Below are 22,184 nucleotides of genomic sequence, written 5' to 3'. Positions count from 1 at the left end.
GTTGGTGCGTTTAACAGTTTCTGTAACTTATCACACAAAGGGCAACGCTGTTTAGCTTTGTTAACTAGATGGCAATTGAAACTTATCCGACCAAAACTTTTAAAAAGTGTAGTAATTCAACCGGACACCATCGATTGTTGGTGTTTGTTATGATCAGTTTAAATTATTTGTTGATTATATCTGTTGTTTACTGTTTAACCACATGCTGGTTTAGCTGCAGCCACGCGAATCATTGTTCTATGTTTAGGCGTATGTAACGTTACCTACTGTAAATAAACAGCTTACCATTGTGACACATCCTGTAAAAGACGTGTTTGCACAGGTTCTACTCGATCCTCTTCATCTATGTTCTCCGAGTCTGATTCCGGCTCAAATTGATAGGGTAAAATTAAAGACATGTTTACAATAACACTGAGCGCGTGCATCTCCACGTTATGGTAAGAGGCGTGACCTTTCCGGGCAAGGAGCGCTAAGCTGCTGTCGAATCACAACACAGGAACCGCTGGCACAATCAGAACTCGTTACGTATTTCTGAAGGAGGGACTTCATAGAACAAGGAAGTCATCAGCCCGTTTTTATGACAGTGGAAACAGCGGTATACAGATAAGTAAATTATGTGAAAAATACTGTGTTTTTTTACACGCGAAACATGAACACATGTTATATTGCACACTATAAACACAATCAAAGCTTCAAAAAAACCACGAAGAACGGGACCTTTAAAAAAGGCATAATAGGGGCACTTTAATGGGGACTTATTATGCCCCTTTCACAAGCTGTAATATAAGTCTCTGGTGTCTCCAGAATGTGTCTGTGAAGTTTCATCTCAAAATCCCCCACAGATCATTTATTATAGCAAATTTGCCCCTATTAGGGTGTGAGCATATGTGTCCCTTTAAATGCAAATGAGCTGCTGCTCCCAGCCCACTTTCCAGAAGAGGGCGGAGCTTTAACAGCTCAACAACAACAAAGCTGGAGAATCTCACGCAGCCAAAATGAGGATTGTCAGTAACGGTGTTCAGCCTTACATTGTTCAAACCGGAGTCGACACTGATGGAGAGACTCAGGAAGAAGTTACAACTTTTAGAATGAAACTGGACGTTTCTGAATGGTTAGTGGATACATTTATGTAGTTGCTGTGGAGTTGATTCAACAGAGAATTCTTTAAATGAAAATATCTCCCTTTGCATGGAACTTTGAGTGTCTTAACTTTACAGATGTTGTTTATGCTTAAACAGCAAACTAACTAAAGTTAAAAAAATGAAATCATAATCAACCACCCAAAATAAACAAATACAACTCTTGATTTTAAAAATGTATTAGTAAATGTTGAAATTAACATTAACAAAGATTAATAAACGCTGTTGTAATGCTTAAGACCCAGAGAAGATGAAGAATGTAACACACCGGAGGGCTTTTCACACTGCGCTTATTGTCGTTCTAAACACCGCTTTTAACCCAGGGTAAAGGAACGTTTCACACTTGTAATTTAGAAGCGGGGTTAGCACCGCTTTTTACCCGGGATTATGAAAAATGTCATGCTGACAGAAAACATGACAATTTGAGTGAAGAGTTTTATTCTTCCCTTTATAGTCCGAAACGCCCATTCAATATAAACTCGATAGTACAGTCAGCAATACGAGGATTGTGCAATGCCAGAGCTATGTAAACAGGTCATGTGTTTATCCAATCAATGACACTGACACCGCAAATAGGCAAATGAGCACGTTAACCCAGGGTTTAGGAATGTACAGTGTGAAACGTCAGTATATGAATACCCAGAAATAATTGTTAACCCCAGATAAATGTGAAGCCCGTTCACCCAGGGTTTAGAATGACCCAGGGTTAACTATTTCAAGTATGAAAAGCCCTAGGGTTTATTAGAATAATCCAAATACTAAGCCAAAGTGTGAGACAGTGTGTCGAGACACAAACAATACCGGACCCCAAACTGAGGACGAACAGGTAACAGATGATAAAACACAGATGATTAACTCAAACAACGAACAGCTGTGATGATAGGTTAGTGTCCATGGTGACTGATGAGTGGCGGCAAATGAACAAAGAAGACACGTGACAAATGAAAACAAACTGAAGGTCCATGAAAACAAACTAACAGAGGATGACTGTGACAGCTGTAGAAGTGCAGTTCATTATTAGTTCATGTTAACAAATAACTAATGAACCTAAAGTGTTTTTTTAATGTCAGTTACACATTTTTGATTATGTAAGCCAACAAATTACAATGTTGCTTTCTGTACTTCATGAAAGAATATCTAAACAAGCATATGCCTACATTCATAACTGGAAAAAAAAAAAAAAAAAAAAACATTACTCAGGGATTGACAGGTTTTTAGTCTATATTGTTCTTGATGCAGACATCACTTTGTTTTAATATTAAAAATGAAGTAAACCAATGATGATTCTGTAGAAAATAAAAGCACGCTGTTGCTATTATAATAAAAGCAACTTTCATATGCATCTGATTGACAGATAAAACATTCACTCATATTTCACTGTTGATATTAATTTTGTGGATAGTTCAGGAAACAGTTTGCTTTATACATTCAATTTAAGGAGGGTAAACTTTATAATTCAGCTGAATTGCGCACATGCATTTTTAACACTTAAGTTATGTTCTTGCTCCGTCTTTGCAATAAATGCACATCCTTTAGCCAGTATGGTATTTTACTTTATCGTATTTACTTTAACTTCTCAGCTAATGTCAATAGTATTACCCATTTGGCCAAACCTTATTAGTCTTATATATTGAGCCTTATTTGGTGGGGTCGGGATCTGAGTCAGGACTCTTGTGAAAGAGATTCATAATCTCAGTAAGACTTTGGACCACACTTACTTGTTTGATTGAGAGAGAAAATAACCAAACATAACATAACAATAGCAACACCGATTCATATTGAGGGCCTTGGATTTGTGCGTACCTGCAGCTATTTTTTTCTATGCAAATAACATTTTCAGGATTCATTCATTTATTCATTATAGGATTTTAAGGGAACAAATAATAATGTTGATAAAACTGCACCCAAGTTTTAATTAGGCTGGCTTAATTTTTGCTTTTGATGAGTAGGAGGGGCAATAGCAAAAGACTATTTGCTTCTCAAAAGTCAATTTGCTATCTTGAGAAAAGCAACAATTTGAAAATGACTTTCGAGGTTTTAAACTTCTGTTAGTCAAGCCAAAGGCTTTGGGGAAGGCTAAAAAAAGTATGTGTTACAAAGTTAGACTTTGTAGTTTCTGTTTTAATTTTTTGGCTTGTCACTGCCCTAATATGGAATATATGTATTTATTTTCAAGCATTTGCTCTCTACACGATGAAATAAAGAATGATTGTGCCTGCAGTAAGTGCCAAGCAGCCATAACATCTGAGACCAAAGCGTCTTTCAACTTAATAAATTCACCATCTCTAATGCACATGCACAAGCCTCAAGAGTAGCAGACTAATAAACTGCTAAAACAACTTTTCCATCATCATTTTCTTTCTTTGTTCTTCTACAACCACTCTGAACAGTTTAACATCTAAGTGTTCTCAGAAAAAATTTGTGATTTTTTTTTTTTTTTTTTTTTTTTTTTACATCTATACATACCAAATGCCTCGAGAGTTTTTGAAATACTTTTATTCATTATAACCATGCAACAAAGGGTATTTATATTCTGAGATCATTTATGAGTCACTCAATATCACAGTCTTTCACAGTAAAGGCAAGATCCCTTTGCTGAACTATAAGAGTGTTTCAAAGCCAGAAGAATCAAAAGGTTTTGTACAGATGGCACACAGACATGATGTTTGGCTGTCATAGTAACTTTTATTTTTCTTTCTTTAAGCATTCTGTAATATTCTTTAATTCAGCCAGGAATGATTCACTTTGTTTGTTGTTGTAGATCAGTGGTCGCCAACCTACTGTGGGTTTGGAACCGCTGCTGTAGATGCATTCAGTGTCCTTGACAGCAGATTATGTTGTTGTCACTTGATGCAATTTCCTTAAAAAGTCAGTAATGGTGTTGCTGTGTGCTGTTCAATATCTTATCACTCTTCATATCTAGATGGTGCTGGCTGATAGGCCCTTTACATGCAAACTGCAAGCAATGCACACCATTACCACATACTGCATGGCACAAGCTGATTGGCCTGATTCTGAATATTTAAATAATCTGGTTCAGTGTCCATTTTTATTTTTTTATTTTTCCCACTCTTCCCTCACTAACTTCCCTTCATCTCGTTCACGCAGATGTACGTCAGCACGTCATGATATTGCTGAGTTAGATGCGTTTGTCAGGACGGCGGTTTGATCTACCTTGTGTTTGTATTTATGTTTGTACCGCTGTTCGTCTAGAACGCATGGCTGTCTGGTTTGTCCGGTCACGTGCTTCAGCGTGTGATTGTTTGTGTTCGTTCGCCATGTGCTTCGGCACATGTTGTGGTGTTTGCGTCATGCGTTCAACTGTCTATTGTTGCCCTGCCCTTTTGTTACCCTGTTAACTCATTATTAATTTCACATGTTACTCCTCATTAGCTTCCCTTTATATTCCCTTTGTGTTTTTTGTTCCGTGCCAGATCGTGTTAATGCGTCTTGCTGTTCACGTCTTGTTTTTTGTTTTTTTTGTGCTGTTCCTAGTTTTCTAGTCAAGCTTTATTTTCTTCAGTTTGAATTTTGTTTTGTGCCTTTAGTTACTTCTATGTGTTTTTTTGCTGTGACTAGAGCTCTGTTTAATTTCTAGTTTTATTTTTGATTTTTAGTTTTAACCAACTTGATTTAATTTTTTTTTTTTCCCCTTAGTATAATATTTTTTTCTGGTTACTTATTTTTGTTTTTATTTCTTTTCTCTCGTGGTTTTTGCCTTCAGATTTGGAAGTTTAGTTTTCTTTTACTTTTTATTTATTTATTTTTTCTCTCCAGTCTCCCTGTTTCTCTGGCTGCTGGATTGTGCTCATCTTCTGGCTTCTTCTGGCTTCCCCGCTCCACCTGCCATCTCTGCCCATTGCTCCCCTGACTCATTTGTCATCATCCCTGGCCTCCTGAGCTGCAGACTGTTCTTGGTTTGCCATTTAAGTTTCATGGACTGTGTCTTGCTACCGGCCATCATTGACTGTGGACATTATCCAGTCTAGCCCTTGCAGCTATTTTGTTACTTCTTGATCTGTTCCCTAATAAACTGTGAATTACCCTGCAAATTGAATCCTCTTCTTTCTGAACCCTAACAGTACGATCTGGCCAGCTATGGATTCAGTAGGGTCAGACGCAGTCCGGAACGCCGTCGCCCAGCATGGGGCTCTGCTGGGACAACATGCCTCAAAGATTACAGCTACCACCCGTGATGTAGAGGTAATGGCCAGCCAGATGGCAGACTTCACCGTACAGCTGAGAGAATTGCGGAGGGACCAGGATTCCATCAGAGCGGTTGCTGCCGCCTCACCTTCTGTACATGCTCATTCCAGTTTGACTCCAGAACCCTGAGTGCCCACACCGACCCCCTACGATGGCGATCCTATGTCCTGCCGTTCATTTCTGACTCAGTGTTCCATCATCTTTGCCTTACAACCTAACACTTAGGCTTCAGAGATCACCAAGGTGGCATTTGTCATCACTCTGCTTACAGGCAAGGCTCGGGAATGGGGAACTACTGTGTGGGCAGCCAAGTCTCCGTATTGTGCTTCTTTTGAGCTGTTCGAGAAGGAGATGTTGAAGGTTTTCAATCGTTTTTTGGCTGGTAAGGAGGCCGCTAGCCAGCTCGCTAGGCTGAGACAGGGGGACCACTCGGTGACAGATTATTCCATCCGTTTTCGTACTCTTGCTGCTTTAACTGGCTGGAATGAGGAGGCTTGCTGGGACCGCTTCCGGGAGGGTCTTAACGATGACCTCCAGGATTAAATTGCCATTCATGATTTACCATCTTCATTTGACGGTTTGGTGGATTTAGCCCTCAGAGTGGAGACTCGTCTGGAGATGCGTTGTCAGAGACGCTCTGCTCATGTTCAGTTGAGAGGTAATTTGTATCCTCTGCCAGTAACCAGCCATGGTCCTGAGCCTCATCCAGAGCTGGAGCCCATGCAGGTGGGGGTGGATGCGTTTGGCAGCTGAGGAAAGACAACGCCACATATCCCAGGGACTCTGTCTTTATTGCGGCAAACCAGGACATTATGCAGCTCAGTGTCTGTTAAAAGCCAGGGTTCACCAGTAGTTGGGGAAGTACTGGTGAGCGTTACCCCCTTGTCTTGTTCCTCCTCTTCACGCAAACTTCTTCCGGCCACTGTCGGGTGGGGCCCCTACTTGAGACGTTGCTCTGTCTTAGTTGATTCTGGTGCGAAGGGTGACTTCATGGATGCTGATCTGGTGGCTCGTTGGAGAATTCCTACCTCCCCTCGCAAGAAACCCATCACAGCTAGGGGACTTAATGACTCCATTTTGACGCAAATAACCCATGTTACTGACCCTGTGAGCCTAGTCATCTCAGACAATCATCATGAGGAGATTGTGTTCTACCTTCTAAAGTCTCCTAGCACCGCCATTGTATTGGGGCATCCATGGCTGGTTAAGCACAATCCCCATGTGAGTTGGTCAGAGAATTCTATGTTGGCGTGGAGCTCTTTTTGTCATAAGTTTTGTCTGGGTGCTGCTTCGTCTTCTGGCTCTGTTTCTTTTATGTTGCAGGAGGAGGCGGTGGATCTAGCCGGTGTTCCTGTGGAGTACCTTGGTCTGCGACATGTGTTCAGCAAGTCCCAGGCGGCATCTCTTCCTCCGCATCGGCCTTATAACTGTGCCATTGACCTCCTCCCAGGCTCTTTTCCACCCAAGGGCCGCCTATACTCTCTCTCGGGACCAGAGAGGGAGGCATTGGATAAGTATATCCATGAATCATTGGCGGCTGGCCTCATCCGACCCTCCTCTTCTCCTGCAGGCACGGGATTCTTCTTCGTGGGAAAGAAGGATGGCTCCCTTCCCCCCTGCATTGATTATCGTGGGCTGAATGACATCACTATTAAGAATCAGCACCCCCTGCCATTGATGTCAACTGCCCATGAGCTGTTGCAGGGAGCTCGGGTCTTCACTAAGTTGGATCTGCGCAATGCCTACCACTTGGTTCAGATAAGGGAGGGTGATGAGTGGAAGACAGCATTTAACACCCCTACTGGGCACTTTGAATATAGGGTCATGCCCTTTTGGGCTTATTAATGCCCCAGCTGTCTTCCAGGCCCTGGTTAATGATGTGTTGAGAGACATGATCAATAGATTTGTCTTTGTGTACCTTGACAATATCCTAATTTTTTCTCTTTCGTTACAGGTACATATTCAGCATGTAGGCCAGGTGCTGCAGCGTCTTCTGGAGAACCAGTTGTATGTCAAGGCGGAGAAATGTATGTTCCACACTGACTCTGTTTGGTTCCTGGGACAAATAATCTCGGCGGAGGGGATTAAGGTAGATCCGGCTAAGGAAAGGGCTTTCTCTGAATGGCCAGTTCCTGACTCCCGCAAGGCATTGCAGCGGTTTCTGGGTTTTGCTAACTTTTACAGGCGGTTTATCCATAACTTCAGTCAAACCGCTGCACCCTTGACAGCTCTAACCTCCACTTGTGTACCTTTCAGATGGTCAGACCAGACTCAGGAAGCTTTCCAGAAACTTAAGAAATGTTTCACCTCTGCGCCTGTCCTGTCAGTTCCTGACCCTGATCTCCAGTTTATTGTGGAGGTGGATGCTTCTGAAGTGGTGGAGGTGAAACTTCAGATGAGTGCCCACTGTTGGTGGAACCCTTGCAATGTGTTTAAATGGAACACCATAAGCTCTTGACCACTTTGAATCCGATATGAAGCTGATTTATTATTTACAGTTTTTTCCTTTTAAATTTGTTTATGCATCACTCTATAGGCCTTTATGTATGCTTGGGCTGTTAAAAAATTAAATATAAACAAATATTAAATATAGATATAATAATATATTTAAAAATAGACAAAAAAATAAAAATATAATAAACTGTAACAGTCAGCTTAAAGGGATAGTTCACCCAAAAATGAAAATTCTGTCAGTAATTACTCACCCTCATGTTGATACAACTATGTAAGTCTTTCTTTCATCTTCGGATCACAAATGAATATTTTTGTGATTAAATATGAGCGGTGGAATACTCCTCCATTGGCTTTAAGGGGGCCCAAACTTGTCCGTCCAGAAAGTCAGTGAAGAAAATGTTTAAATAGTCCATGCCACTACAGTGGCTCAACCATACGTTTCTCAAGCGACGATAATACTTTTCGTGCGAAAAAAACAAACAAAAGAACGACTTTATTCAACTATTCATTTTCTCTCTTGTAGGCCTCTGACGTTAGTTCACGAGATCTCCATGACGCATGCGCGAGAACTAAACTGACGACGGTCTTCTTCTACTACTACTTGTTACTGGCTGCTCACTCCTTAGGGGTATTACCGCCACCTAGTGTTCAAGATGAAGTGCTGGCATAGCCGGAAGCGCTAAACTTTGTTTACAAGCAGGTGAACGTGCGCGCTGTATGTAAGCTATTGAATTCGACATTGATCGTGCTTTTGGTCTCGCTCTAAGTAATTGTTTACAATGGTTAGAAAGTGTGCATTTCCTGGATGTCCGAATCGTGAAAAACTAACGAGTAAACGTAAAGGTGCCTTAACATTGCCACAAAATGAACGGCTTACCTTTCACCGTTTCCCATCAAATGATCGTGAGCGACTGAATCTATGGCTGCTGGCTGTTCAACGGGATGTTAATTTACCGATTAATTTCGTCAAGCACATGAAGTTGTGCAGTGAACATTTCTCTCCAGACGACTTCAAATCAGTTCAACAAAAAAGATTACTGAAATCAACAGCTGTGCCCAACTTGTTTATACAGACCAACAAGGTAAGTGGAAGCAGTATGTGGTAATTGTTAAAGTCATGATACACTCATTTAGTTTTGTCTTTATTTGTATATGGCTATATATTAAATAAAAAAAAACATAATACATGATACAGTGAATTATCTTTCGGAAGCTTGAGACTGTGGTTGTGTTGCAGCGGCAGCCTCTTCCATCTCTTGCATTTCAATGTCTGTGTATTCAGGTTCGAATAAGTAAGGTTGGTTAAAAAAATTCAAGTCTTCATCTACGTCAAAATCTGCCGACATATTTACAAATAATGTTTTTTACATACAGCGCGCGCGTTCACCTGCTTGTAAACAAAGTTTAGCGCTTCCGGCTATGCCAGCACTTCATCTTGAACACTAGGTGGTGGTAATACTCCTAAGGAGTGAGCAGCCAGTAACAAGTAGTAGTAGAAGAAGACCGTCGTCAGTTTAGTTCTCGCGCATGCGTCATGGAGCTCTCGTGAACTAACGTCAGAGGCCTACAAGAGAGAAAATGAATAGTTGAATAAAGTCGTTCTTTTGTTTGTTTTTTTCGCACGAAAAGTATTATCGTCGCTTGAGAAACGTACGGTTGAGCCACTGTAGTGGCATGGACTATTTAAACATTTTCTTCACTGACTTTCTGGACGGACAAGTTTGGGCCCCCTTAAAGCCAATGGAGGAGTATTCCACCGCTCATATTTAATCACAAAAATATTCATTTGTGATCCGAAGATGAAAGAAAGACTTACATGGTTGTATCAACATGAGGGTGAGTAATTACTGACAGAATTTTCATTTTTGGGTGAACTATCCCTTTAAGGTAGCTACAAATCAAAATGACTCCAATATCATATAGCGAGAGAACATGCATTTTGCATTTAACAACAACAGCAACAATAACAGCATCTGCAGTAAGGCAACATTGTTGCTTGAGGAAACATTGAATAAGCTTTGCCTGAATGAGAACACATTAAAAATGAAATTGGCATTGGCATGAGCTAGTAAGAGGAAGAAGAAAAATTGTTCATGAAGTGCAAATCAGACAAAATGCAACGAGTAGGCTAATTGAAGACATTTTAGATGATTTTAGTCAAAAAGACTAAAAAAAATATGGTAACACTTTATTTTAAGGTGACGTAGTTACACGAGTTAGTTAGCCACTGTATTATTTATTGTGCATTTCCCTTTAATGGTGCAGTATGTAATATTCATAGCTAGATATAGCTAGATTCATAGCATAGAGGTTGAAATGGGTACTGCTATCCAAATGCAAAATACTGGGGAGAGCTGCTTCTCCTGCTGCCTCCTCCTCAGACTTGACGTTCACACAGGTTGCCAGATTGAGGACACGCAACAGGAACAAGCGCAATTGACAATGGAAGGCGATGAGCCTTACACTATAAGTTGATGAGTTGATTTATCCGCGTTTTAATTTGCCTCTGGTCATAGAGCTTTATAGATGGGGAGGCTTTTTAGGTCGGGTAGAATCACAATCTCTGATGCGTTCGTTTGCTGGCTTCCATGGCTGCAATACGCTGTGTTTTCCAACTGGCAACCCGAGGTGTCGAAATACTATTGGGTAAATTGGCAGTGGGCAGGATCACACAGACCAAAACAAAAACAGACATTCCATCACGGAACACACATTTCAAAGTAGAATAACTGGCGGTATGTGATTTCATTTGTTACAGTATCACATAGTGCACGTTCTAACTAGGTAAGTTTGAGCCTTATTTGCTCAGGCACACATACTATAACTGGTTTAGGTTAAACAAACCTTAGGGTATGGCACCCAGGTACACACTGCTCACTTGCATGTCACTAGTTAAATATCTTTGGGCTTTGCTAGCCCAGATAGCCACTAGATTTTAAGCAATTCGGCATAGCAGGCCCAGGCACACAGATCTTGACAAAAGATCTGCTGTACTGTCCTATTGTCTTTCTGTTGTCTCTGTTGTGAGGATTTATGTATTTCTATTAATGCAGAAGCATGTTTTACATACTCACAGCAGCATGCATGCATATCGACTTGTATTGTGTCATCTCATTTGTTTCTGTCTTGCTGAGGAATTTATGTACGCCTGTTCATGCAACAGCACCACATCTTACATGCTCACAGCACCGTGTCTGTGTATCTAGTGGCAATAAGCAAGTCAATTCTCTAGTCTGCCAAGACCTACTACATTATCATATTCATTAATGTGTTAAAACTATTCAGAGAGTTGTGATGATTGAAATATACATATATGCTCTACCCTATTGAAATTTTATATACTAGACATTAGACACTGACACTAGTAACTAAACAAAATGAAAATAAGGCTATTTCTTTCATAATAAATGACAACACAATCGTGTTCATATTTTAAAATTGACTTACCCAGCCCAAACACAAATGTCCAGGATACAATGGTCATTGGCATGAATATATTGCTGATATGCAGTAAATGTACAAGGGAGAATGAGAATGTGCAAAATGTTTGTTTGCATCATTGTAGCTTGGTGCTGATTGGAGCAGCTGCTGCCTGTTACAACTGACACCGCTCTCCTTTATACAGGTTCGAAAACTTAGCCAAATAAATTATTTTTTATTACTAAAGCATATCATGAATGTGTTAAGCTTACACATTGGCACTTACAGGAGGAATGGCTGCTGGGAAAACTCTTCCGGCCCTCAGACACCAGGTCTGGCTCTCCAGTACACAGCATCTTGGCATTCATTTGGCCATCAGGGAAACAGCGGTGGAAGTAGTCTGGCCTTGGCCTGAGATTAAGATCAACATCAGAGATCTTAGCCAATGGTAAGAGTATGATTAGAAATATCAGCACAAATATCCTAATACATGACTGCAAATCTCAGTTCCTGGGTGGCCACAGCCCTGCAGAGTTAGTTCCAACTCACATACCAGGTGGTACAGCAGTCACATGGTACAAGTAGGAGCTCTAAGAAAATTACCAATTTACAAGATGTAATTACAAGTTCTATGAGGATGTGAATGCTTTTTACAAGTAAATTACGACATAATTACGTCATGGTGTGAACGCAAATAAACTCTGCAGGGCTGTGGCCCTCTAGGAATTGAGTTTTGCACCCCTGCCCTAACACAACTTTATACAACATAGGTCTTCAACCCTTCTCCTGGGGACCCACTGTTCCGCAGAGTTTAGCTCCAAACCTAATCAAATAAACCTGAACCATCTAATCAAGTTCTTCAGTATTGCTTGAAAATCACAGGCAGGTGTGCTGAACCAGGCTGGATGCTACCGGAGGGAAATTGGTCCATCTAGCACAATAATGCATTTTGGTCATGCAGTATCTAGTGATGGATGATCTATTATCTAGTTATTAGATCACTGTATTTATTTAGGTTGAGCTTAGGTTTCCAAACCTCTGAACTGCACAATAAACATCACTTAGATGCACAATATTTTACAATTATCCATGTTTTGTTTTTATATATTTCATGATATTCTGTTCTAGGCCTACTGGCCATCCATGTTTCCCTGCCTATAGCCCAAGACACTAGGAGAGGATCCAGCATCCTCCAGCAATAAAACATCTCAGTTATGTATGTGACCTTGCTTCCCTGAGTAGGAAATGAGATGCTGCATCAGTAACTGGTGCTATGGAGAACACCCTCCAGGTGCTATGGCTGTCTGAAGCCTGTATAGAATTTTGCTAATTTATTGCAAGTGGGACTCACTGGAGAGTCAAATGGCTCAATGGGTGGAGCTTTACCTAGTCCAGCTCCACCTCTGAGGATCTAAGCTGTGGAGCATAACCTAATGTGGTTTTAACAATAGGGTTAGGGTTAGGGTGTGGTTGGACCTTCTAGCTTCACCAATTAGGTCAAGACAGGGGGAGCTTTATGTCCATTGTCTCTGCAGTGAGCAGCCTCTCAATTATTAGCTGATGGCACTTTGGCACTGCTCATTGATGTAATTATCCATGTTTACATGGATACTTTCCAATCCAAACATAGTTGCTTACATGAACGCAAAATAAAGTGATCAGATTGATGTGTTTTTATATGTCACAAGCTTGTGATGAGCACACAAAGTTTTGATGCCTATATTAATCAAGTAGTAAAAACTGCACCCAAAATAAGGCGTTTTATGAAAGTTTGAAGCAAGCACATATGACGGTGTTGTCCTGCACCACTTCACAGATGGTGAGTGGAAAGTGAATTTTAGATTGACATGATAGTGATTTATTGTATTCATCAACAACATTAGTTTGTTCCGTGTGTCATGCATCATTATGCCATTTCTACATCATTGCACATGTGCTAAACTTTCCAGTTTCAGTTTTTAATCCGATCAAGTGTTTGCATGTCTAATCGAAAGGATTAGAAAAGGTTTATCCCACTCCTCTCAAATTTCAATCAGTTAGGGCATTTTTATTCTGGTTGAGGTGTTTACATTGAGTATTTGGATTTGGATTGGACTTTTAAACCGACTGTAATCGGAATACAATGCTCCATGTAGACATACCTATTGATATCACTTATGCCTCAAAAAAACATGCTCGTGCCATCACTCCTCAGAATTCCAACAAAGGAAGCAAAAGAAGGACAGAGGTTCACTTGCACTGCATCAGTAGCTGACACTATGGAGACAGTATACCACAGTATACCATAGTACAAATAGCTGCTGGTTTATCAGTCGTGAACCCTGCACAGACTGACAAACACAAATCTGAGCCCCACTCGAGCAGATAAAACCTGGGAGCCAGGAGTCAAACCAATATTAAGAGGGGTCTATCGCAACACAAATATCCTCCTAGGAAGCTGCTCTAAACAATACTTGGGAAGAAGTTACACTCCTAGTAGAGTTTGCATGAAAACCCAGAGGCAAAGTCAATTCATGAGCCCCACAAGAGGGATCTTCACCAAGCCAGGAATGAAATCCAAACTGGAAGGACTCACTGATTGGGCCTGTAAGTCTCTGATCCTCTTAAGAGAGGATAGAGCCAATAGTAAGACCATCTTAAGAGACAATCTTAGGAAAAACTCCATGAATCCGTCAATCCCAAAATAAAGAGTCCGTCAATCCCTGAAGGACCATGGACAAATCACATGAAAGAATATGTGTAGGATGTAGCCTTCTCCACATATAAAGTGGGAAACCAAAGAAAGGGCAGCGGACTAGGTCCAACTCACACTCCCTGCACCACAACACAAAGAGCCGTTATTTAAAAGAATGAAGACACTTCATAGAGGTAGGTAGAATTCAAAATGATTTCAGTTATTTCAGAAGAGAGGCCAGAACCAATTGACACACCTTCACCTGTTTAAATCTCTGCCAGATCCCACTTACTAATTGAGGGTGTAAATTCCACTCTCTGGGCCTCATACTGTCCCTCGATTAGTTTTATCGGGTTTTGTCAGATCAGTGTGTTACCCCTGTCTGAGTCTGTCTGAGTATGTTGGCCCTTGTTTTGGTGGTGTTGTTTTTTTTGTTGTCATTGTACAGTCAGGATGTGACAATTGGTCAGTGTGGTATTTGTCCTGCCAATCATACATCGGTCAGTGTGAAATAAATCACAGTGCTGGCATTATGAAATTTGCAGCACTCCCATTGAAAACAATGGAAAAAATATTCTGGCTTTAGGAATAAATGCTTTGGTGGACACATGGCCCAAGTCTGCTTCCAAGTTCAGCCAATCTGGAACATGAACCCCCCTGACAGACAGAAAGTTGTTCTGTGCCTTAATAGGTAGTGAGAACACATCACCCCTGGATGATTCAGATAAGAGATCACTGACATGTTGTCCAATCTGATTAACACAAGGCAGTCCCAAGTGTCGGGAAGGATTTTTTTCAATGTCAGAAAAGTCACAAACATCATCAACCGAGATGGGCATCCTTTCAGACTCAGTAGGCTGGACGGTCTTGAAAGACCATGCCCCAGCCTACCAGAGGCATCCAATGTGATCCTCTTGCGATGACAGACTGGACCCAGCCAGGCAACATGCATCGAAAACCAGGGTCGTGTTCAAAGCAATAGAATACAAAAGCCCTTGCTTTGTAACTTTTTGTAACTCGAATAACTCTGTGGTAAGAATGCCAACTTGGGGTTACCCCTTGATCGTTGATCCACTGAAATGGTTTCATTTGGAGCTAGCCCAGCAAAATTAAGAAAATATCAGCTGTAAATGCCGGACAACACCTGGGATGGAGTCACTTCCTATATGGTTTCTTTCTCTGAAAAAGAAAGAATTTTTTGCCTCAGTAATAGAGTTTTCCTTCAGTACTAGACAACAATTGTTGAAGCGAGATGAACCATGTCCGAATTGGTTTAACCATGCTGTATGGTTTGTAGAACCCAGAAAGATACATTGAGCAGAAGTCCCCAAATGTACTTCTTTCCTCAGAAACAAGGCGAGTCAACAGTCAGATAGGCTGTTAAGTGCCGCTTGAGCGTGGCAATAGCCCAAGTACTTCACACACATATCATATGTGTCATAATTTGTAATAAAACGTTCAAAGAAGGTTGTCTGAACATGATGCTCTAATGTGAGAATAGGAAGATGATGACTCGCTGCACAGGTCAGATAAACCACTTCCTGAAGAAAAGAAATCTGAGGAGTGATGCCGCGAGCACGTCCTTTTGAGATACAGGTGATGTGTGCCTCGATGGGTGGGGCAAGCGCCATCAGCCAATAAACTGCTGTTATTCCAGACAATCGTAATACCTGGAGTATAAAGGAAGTATTCCCATACTTCCTTTACTTCCATTGTAAATGCCTTACTGTAGATGTGATTTTTTGTTTTGTTTTGTAAAGAAAACTAAATGATGAGTCTAAAATCCTTTCTGTGATTCAGTTTTTATTGAACCCGGAACATTCCTTTAAAGTGGTGAAAAATTCTGACAGAAATTGTACAGAAATCATGGTTTTACATTACCTGCCAACTATCAACTTGATGGTATTTGTGAAGACGCCATTCAAAGCTAGTGCGAGAGATACCGCTGCAAAATAGAGAAAACAAGAGAGGCAGATTAATAATGATTTTGTTACCGAGACAGCATTCATAGTTAAGTGACCTTTCTAATCTGATATCAGCCTTAGACAATCCACTATATTATGTCCTAAACAGCAACAGTTGCCTTCACAATTGATGCCTGTTAAATACTTAGATTTACTTAAATACTAGATTTACATTGAATCATTTTACAGACGCTTTTGTCCAAAGCTACTTACAAATGAGAACAATAGAAGCAGTTAAAACAATAAAAGAGCAACAATATGTAAGTGCTGTGACAAGTCCCAGTTAGTGTAGCACAGTACGTGCAGCAAGGTTTTTTTTGACTACAGTGCAGGATTTCTTTGTCGTATGTTTCAACTGAAATTTCTTGTTAAACCTTGTTAAACCTTTTGATAACTTGATAATAATGGAGAGTGATTAGACAAAGATAACTAAGCCTGTGCATTAACCACCCTCACTCTCTGAATCAAAACCATTACCAAAGCAGGGTACATTACTTACAAACTGTAGCCCATTACTGCTTTCAAATTATACAGTATGGCGAGAATTGTAATTAGTAACAATCTATTACATTGTACATTTTAGATAATATAATCTGTCTACTTTTTGATTACTTTTGACATAACGCTTTTATCACATAGAATATGTGATTTGAATAGAATAATCTTATACCATATTTATATAAAGATACAAAGAGAAAATACTTTTTTATATATATATTTCTTGTTATCAACAACATGAAGCGCAGTAAACATTAAATTACATCAGGGTTTCCCAAACTGGAAGCTGTAGAGAACGATGTTATCATTACCATCACATATGTAATGGGCTTTACTTGTGATTCTGAAAGGAGCAATGCTGGTTGAAACTGTGTTTTTGACAGAGAGTGAAAATGGGGATGGAAAATCATGATTATAAATTTTTTTGGTGCAAAAAATTTTGCTAACCTCCAGAAACATAATATAAATATCTAAAAAATGTATTTCATTCACGCTTTAAGGTTGAAGATGCAAAGGCATAATTTCCTGTAAAGTTGCTTTGGAATTTTGAAATGGACTGTGAAAAGTACTATACAAATAAAAACAACTTGACTTGCATGCATTTGTATGCCAAATTAAAACTAATTCTTTCTCATTATCACACATTTTTATTTTAGTCATGAGGTATAGAGGAAGTCAAATGCTTCAAAGGGGGACCAAAATGCATGTCTCACTTAATATGGACCAATTGATCTTGCAGCCCACTGGACTGTCCAGATTCATTCTTCATGCAGGGCCAGTTTTCATGACACTGATGGAGCTGTGATTACTGTGGGCTTCTTCCAGCTCAGCTAGAGCTTAAATACTAGAGACAATTGTTTCTTAGAGGAGTTGGTCATGGTGAGATGATTTGACCTTCCTCACTTTTCGGCTGCTCTCCCTCTATATATCTAGATGTCTCAGCAATAAACTGCTGAATAAACTAACTTACTGAAGGAGTGGTCACAGTAAGATGATGCGACCCCTTCATTCTTCGGTTGCCCTCCCTCCAGTTGGAGGCATTAAGCAATTGTAACCATAGTAACCATAGCTGGGATGGCTTTGATGGAGATGTGAGCAGGGCTACCGCTAAGATCAGGTGGCCTCTTTCTCTAGCCTGTATAGCAATTTATTATTTCCCCCAGTATTGGAGTAGGAGGCATGCTGGCACACTTATATAACCGGTTATAAAGATACTTTCAGTTTGGGGATGGACAGATAGAAATGGATAAATAATAAAAATTTCAGTGTCTCCCCTAATGGTCCGTGGAGGGCTGACAGTAGAGGTAGATCATTTCAGGTAGTATCCCTCACTTCAGTCTGTTACCCAATTCAGTGAATAGGAAGAATACTATTCATTACAGATTCTCTGGAAGTATCTTTATTCTTTTCCTAGGGTATAGAGCTGATGAATGAGAATTGTTTTGGGCAGGTCACAAAAGATACCAATTTCTCATTCCTTTACCAATTGTTTGTTGGGGTTTTAAGTAGGATGTTACACTCCCATGTGAATGGGTTTCTTTAATGACCTCTTTCTTAGGCAAACGGAAGGTTGGTATGGGGTTGTAAAAGATATGGATGGGTCATGGTGCATTATGAACCATCCTCTTGTAAGATGCTCTGTATAGCAGTTTAAGCCCCCTTCTGTGAAGCCGCTGCCTAAGGCAGGAACACACCAAGCCGACACAGACGGACTAGTGGCGACGAAAGCAGACTGCGGGGTTGGCTCGCGTTGGCAGCGTCTGGGTCCAAAGTTGCCCTGACACACCAAACCAACGCTCAACAGCTGACGGCCAAGTAGCACGTCTGTTCTGCGCCTGTGTAAGATGAAATGCCTTTCCATACCAGCAGGTGGCAGTAGCTGAACAGCCAATCAGAATGATCAGATGGCCCGACGAGCTCCGACGGCAATTCAACATGTCGAATCGGCTGAAAAAAGTAGACAAGGACCAATTTCAGCCGAAGGTGCGGAACACACTAAGGAAACTTAGTCGGCCGACGAACAAAAACTGCCCGATGGCCGACCGTCAGCTTGGTGTGTTCCTGCCTTAAGTGAAAGTGAAATGTTAGGGTTGGATGAATGAGAGTTATCTGGGCAGGCACACCAGTTCCCATTCTATCATTTTGTCCCACACCCCAATTATTTATTAGGGCATTAAATAAGGATATGCAAGGTTTGCTTTCTGTAGCATGTGGCATGGGTGCTAGTGGTAAGAGTGAGTTCTGTAGAGTTTGACTCCAGATTCCTCTGTAGCTTATTCTATGACGTATATATATTCTATGAAGTATATTACCAGGATATGTGTGACTGTGTTAGTGGAATTCCCCTGACAACTTTGCTCTTGCGCTCCAGACAGGTACCTGTCCCGACTTGGGCTACCTGTATTGGAGTTTCCCTGCTAATTGGGGATAAGGTAAGTACTGGAACATGGAGCTCTGGGGCCTGTTGTCACTGGCTTCAAAGGGAAAGAGGCTGTTGTATAAGGATGCGGCATAGGATAAGGCCAGTGATGTTAATGCTCAATTTCAAGCTTGGCTGTAGAGTTATTATGCCTGGCTCACTATGATTATGCACAGTTCACAGCTCAGATGCAGCAGACATTTCCTCAGCATGGCGTAGTTGGTATTAACGTTCCCATAGCATCAACAACATGACGCAGCATCGAGTTCCCTCTTAGGGTTACATATGTAACCCCGAGTTCCCTGAGAAAGTTAAGAGACACTACGTTGCATTGCCATGCCTCAGGCACACCTGCTTGTTTCCGTCAGACAATGAAGCTGATGACGTCTAATGCAGGCACCCTTTTATACGCACAGGCACTCACTGTGACATCATAGTATTGCCATCGAGCAATCAAAATTGCCGTCTTTTACACATGCTTCAGACACCAGTCACTTCTGGATACATTCCCATAGCGTCAAAACCATGATGCAGCATTGAGTTCCCTCAAAAGGAAATGTCTTAGAGACATGAATAGACAAGCCTCAATTAATATAAGCAATATTAAACTAATTTAGGCCTAAAGGATAATAATCCTTTACCTAGCATAAGTGATATAACCAGCACTTCCTGTGGTGTGGTGGTATCTACACACACAGCCACACACTCCATTGAAAATGAACCGTGGGTAGGTTTTTCCCGAGAAGCCCCTTGTGCTATACTTTAACATCTCATTTTCCTTCTGCTGTCTGTCTCTCTACCTATTAAAAACGTCTGTCCATCTGCTTGAAGCAAAAAATGTTGAAGGGATGAAGGTTATGTTAAAGCACTGTTCAGCTCCGACTCGAATCAAAGCATAAAATGCATATTATATTACATTTTATAAATCCACTGACACCTGGACCAATGATGACATTGATATTTTTATGATTCTTAATGCTGACTTGATTTTTTTTAATGGCACTAATCCAAGTTTGGTAAAAGTGTATTGTCAACTTGTAGGAGAATATTAGCATATACGTAGATGTTAGCCTTAAAGCTAACAGACATGGACTGCATCCACAAAACTCCAATTATGACTTTTTTTTTTAACTATTAGGGCAGAATGTTGGATTGTTTCCATCTAAGCAATCCCTAACTGCTGAAGTTTATTGTAACACCTTCATAAACAACTATTGGACAACTACAGTGCCTTTCTGAGGTGTAGGAGACAGTTCCTGTTTTTCCTCAAAATAACTAGGTTTCTTTTAGGAATTTACTTAATTGGTTCAACCAGTGTGAGCTGAATAGCAGTCAACACTCGAATGTATGAACAAACAGAAAATATGCCTATAATTACTGTATTCACACTGCAGTTCTTCAGTGAACTGACTGACCCTGAATGTTACTTTCATTGTCACTGATTTGTTACTTTTAGTTAACAATTAGTTAGACCTTTTTTCTCAATGTGCATCACAGAAATTAAGTTTGAGGGGAATGGCGTCAAGATTAGAAGGCTGTGAAAGCTCCTCTACGAATGAAACTTCATTAGCAGTGAGAGGTTCTATTCTGAGTCTCTGTCACCTGTTTAAACAGTCTTCTAACAATACACCATCTAAGATGCTTCATTGAAATCTCTGACATTTTTAAATTGAAGGGAAGAAGTAACTTGCTGTAATGCATGACCCTCCACACATGTACTTTACAAACTGAGACTAAATGTTCTGCTCATAGTCATCATTTCTTTCACCCACACTGGGTAATGGCATCTTTTTTGAACACTTCATATCTGAAAGATCACATTGTGGTCCTGTTTGTCTTTCTGTAATGAAATCAGTTTTTTACGAGGCCCCGCACATGACATGCAAGAAAAAAAATTAAATCACGATTTACTATTTCGTTCCCTCGATTTATAAATCATGTGCATGATTTATAAATCGAGGGAACGAAATAGTAAATAGTGTGCACGATTTAGTAAATTGAGGGCACGAAGTGTGCACTATTTTTTTCCTGCATGTCATGTCCGGGGCTCCGTAGTTTTTACATGTCCTTCTAGCTCTTTTGTAATTGTGCAATTTAAAACAACCATCTTAGTAGAAAATCACATGTAAGTTTCATTTTTTCTTCTTTAGAAGGCTTTTTAATTGGATTTGTAAAACTTTCTTTTAATGGCTTTGACTTCTTTCACTTTTTCGCTCTGGTGACATTCTCAATTCAGTTTGGAATTTTTCATCAACTCTATGTAATATTCATAATCACGTGTGTGAAGGCCACAGGGATTAATATAATGTCTTAATGATGTTAGTTGCTTCAACTGAAATATGTGGAGAAAAGAAAAATACGTGACAAAAATGCCACAAAATTATCATAGAAAAGTAATCCACATGACTTAAATCTTCTGAAGTCATACAATAGCTTAGTGTGAGAAGCAGACATAGATTTAAGGCATTATTCATTAAAAATCTTGCCACCTGCTGGAGCTCTCAAATCTCATTCAAAAAGTTATTTCAAGCTCATTATACCACAATCAGTCACAAGAGTGAGTGGCATTTGGCATCACTGTCAAGAAATCAGGTGTGAAGTGTGTTGAAGCTGATATTTCAATAAGAGTGAATGAAATTTAAGAGCTACAGCGAGGGAGAGGCTTTCATTGTATACTTTTTCGTAATAGTTTGTGTTTGACAGTAAAGATGTTTATTTTCAGTGTATGGAAAAGAGTAGTTCTGAGAATTCATTTGGGTTGAAATTTCTTTTCACATTAGCAGGAATAAACCCTTTAACAGAATCCTCAAGTAGGTAATGGTAACAGAATTTTTTGGACCGCACAGATATAATACTGTAGAGTAGAAACATTAATTCAAAAGTCCCTTATGTGAGTGTGTTGGCCCTACACAAAACAAATTATAAACCCATCGCATTCCCAGGCTGCTCGTTGAGGCTTAAGGCAAATAGTTTGAAATGTTAAATGTGTACAAATCCCATAGTGTTGGCTTTTGTGTACTCTCTGCAGAATGTGTGATTACCATGGAGACAAATGTTGATTAAACAAAGAAATACGGAAACATGGTTGTGAGGAACAACTTGAATAACCAAATAACAAGGGAGAGCATGTGTAACCATGCAGCATTTGAGATTCTTTAGGAATTTGTGGTGTCAAAAATAGGAATGGTGTGTTTCCTGAATTACTGGGTAGAGTGTATGAAATCAAATCAAATAGGTCTTTACAACAAAACACAGTAATTACAAGTGGAACATGCATTATGTCGGTATTGTTATTATTGTACAATGCTAGGAAACGCCTTCCATAAAAGAAGATGTTTACATTACATGAGTTTGATGGTGCTCCGTGGCTAACGGGCTAACATTACACACTGTTGGAGAGATTTATAACG

At 40.2% G+C, this 22,184-nt stretch overlaps 1 protein-coding gene and 1 long non-coding RNA gene across 2 annotated transcripts in view; one reads left to right on the top strand and one right to left on the bottom strand.

The window, feature by feature from the left end:
- The window catches only part of plpp4 (phospholipid phosphatase 4), a 140,169-nt gene that overhangs the window by 27,598 nt on the left and 90,387 nt on the right, over positions 1-22,184 (bottom strand). Inside the window, exons 4-5 of the mRNA XM_048205849.1 lie at positions 15,775-15,838; positions 11,506-11,630 (exon numbers count right to left, since the gene is read on the bottom strand). Coding sequence (XP_048061806.1) covers positions 11,506-11,630; positions 15,775-15,838 — 189 coding nt within the window. The remainder of the gene's footprint in view (positions 1-11,505; positions 11,631-15,774; positions 15,839-22,184) is intronic.
- LOC125277462 lies at positions 10,778-12,285 on the top strand. Its single transcript, XR_007186904.1, has 3 exons — positions 10,778-11,424; positions 11,508-11,667; positions 11,990-12,285. It is a non-coding gene; the product is annotated as an uncharacterized LOC125277462 (long non-coding RNA).

This window comes from Megalobrama amblycephala, linkage group LG10 (assembly GCF_018812025.1).
Source record: "Megalobrama amblycephala isolate DHTTF-2021 linkage group LG10, ASM1881202v1, whole genome shotgun sequence".
In the NCBI taxonomy this organism is placed as follows: domain Eukaryota; kingdom Metazoa; phylum Chordata; class Actinopteri; order Cypriniformes; family Xenocyprididae; genus Megalobrama; species Megalobrama amblycephala.
The sequence above is the reverse complement of the archived record's forward strand: the minus strand, read 5'-3'. Positions and strand labels throughout refer to the sequence as shown.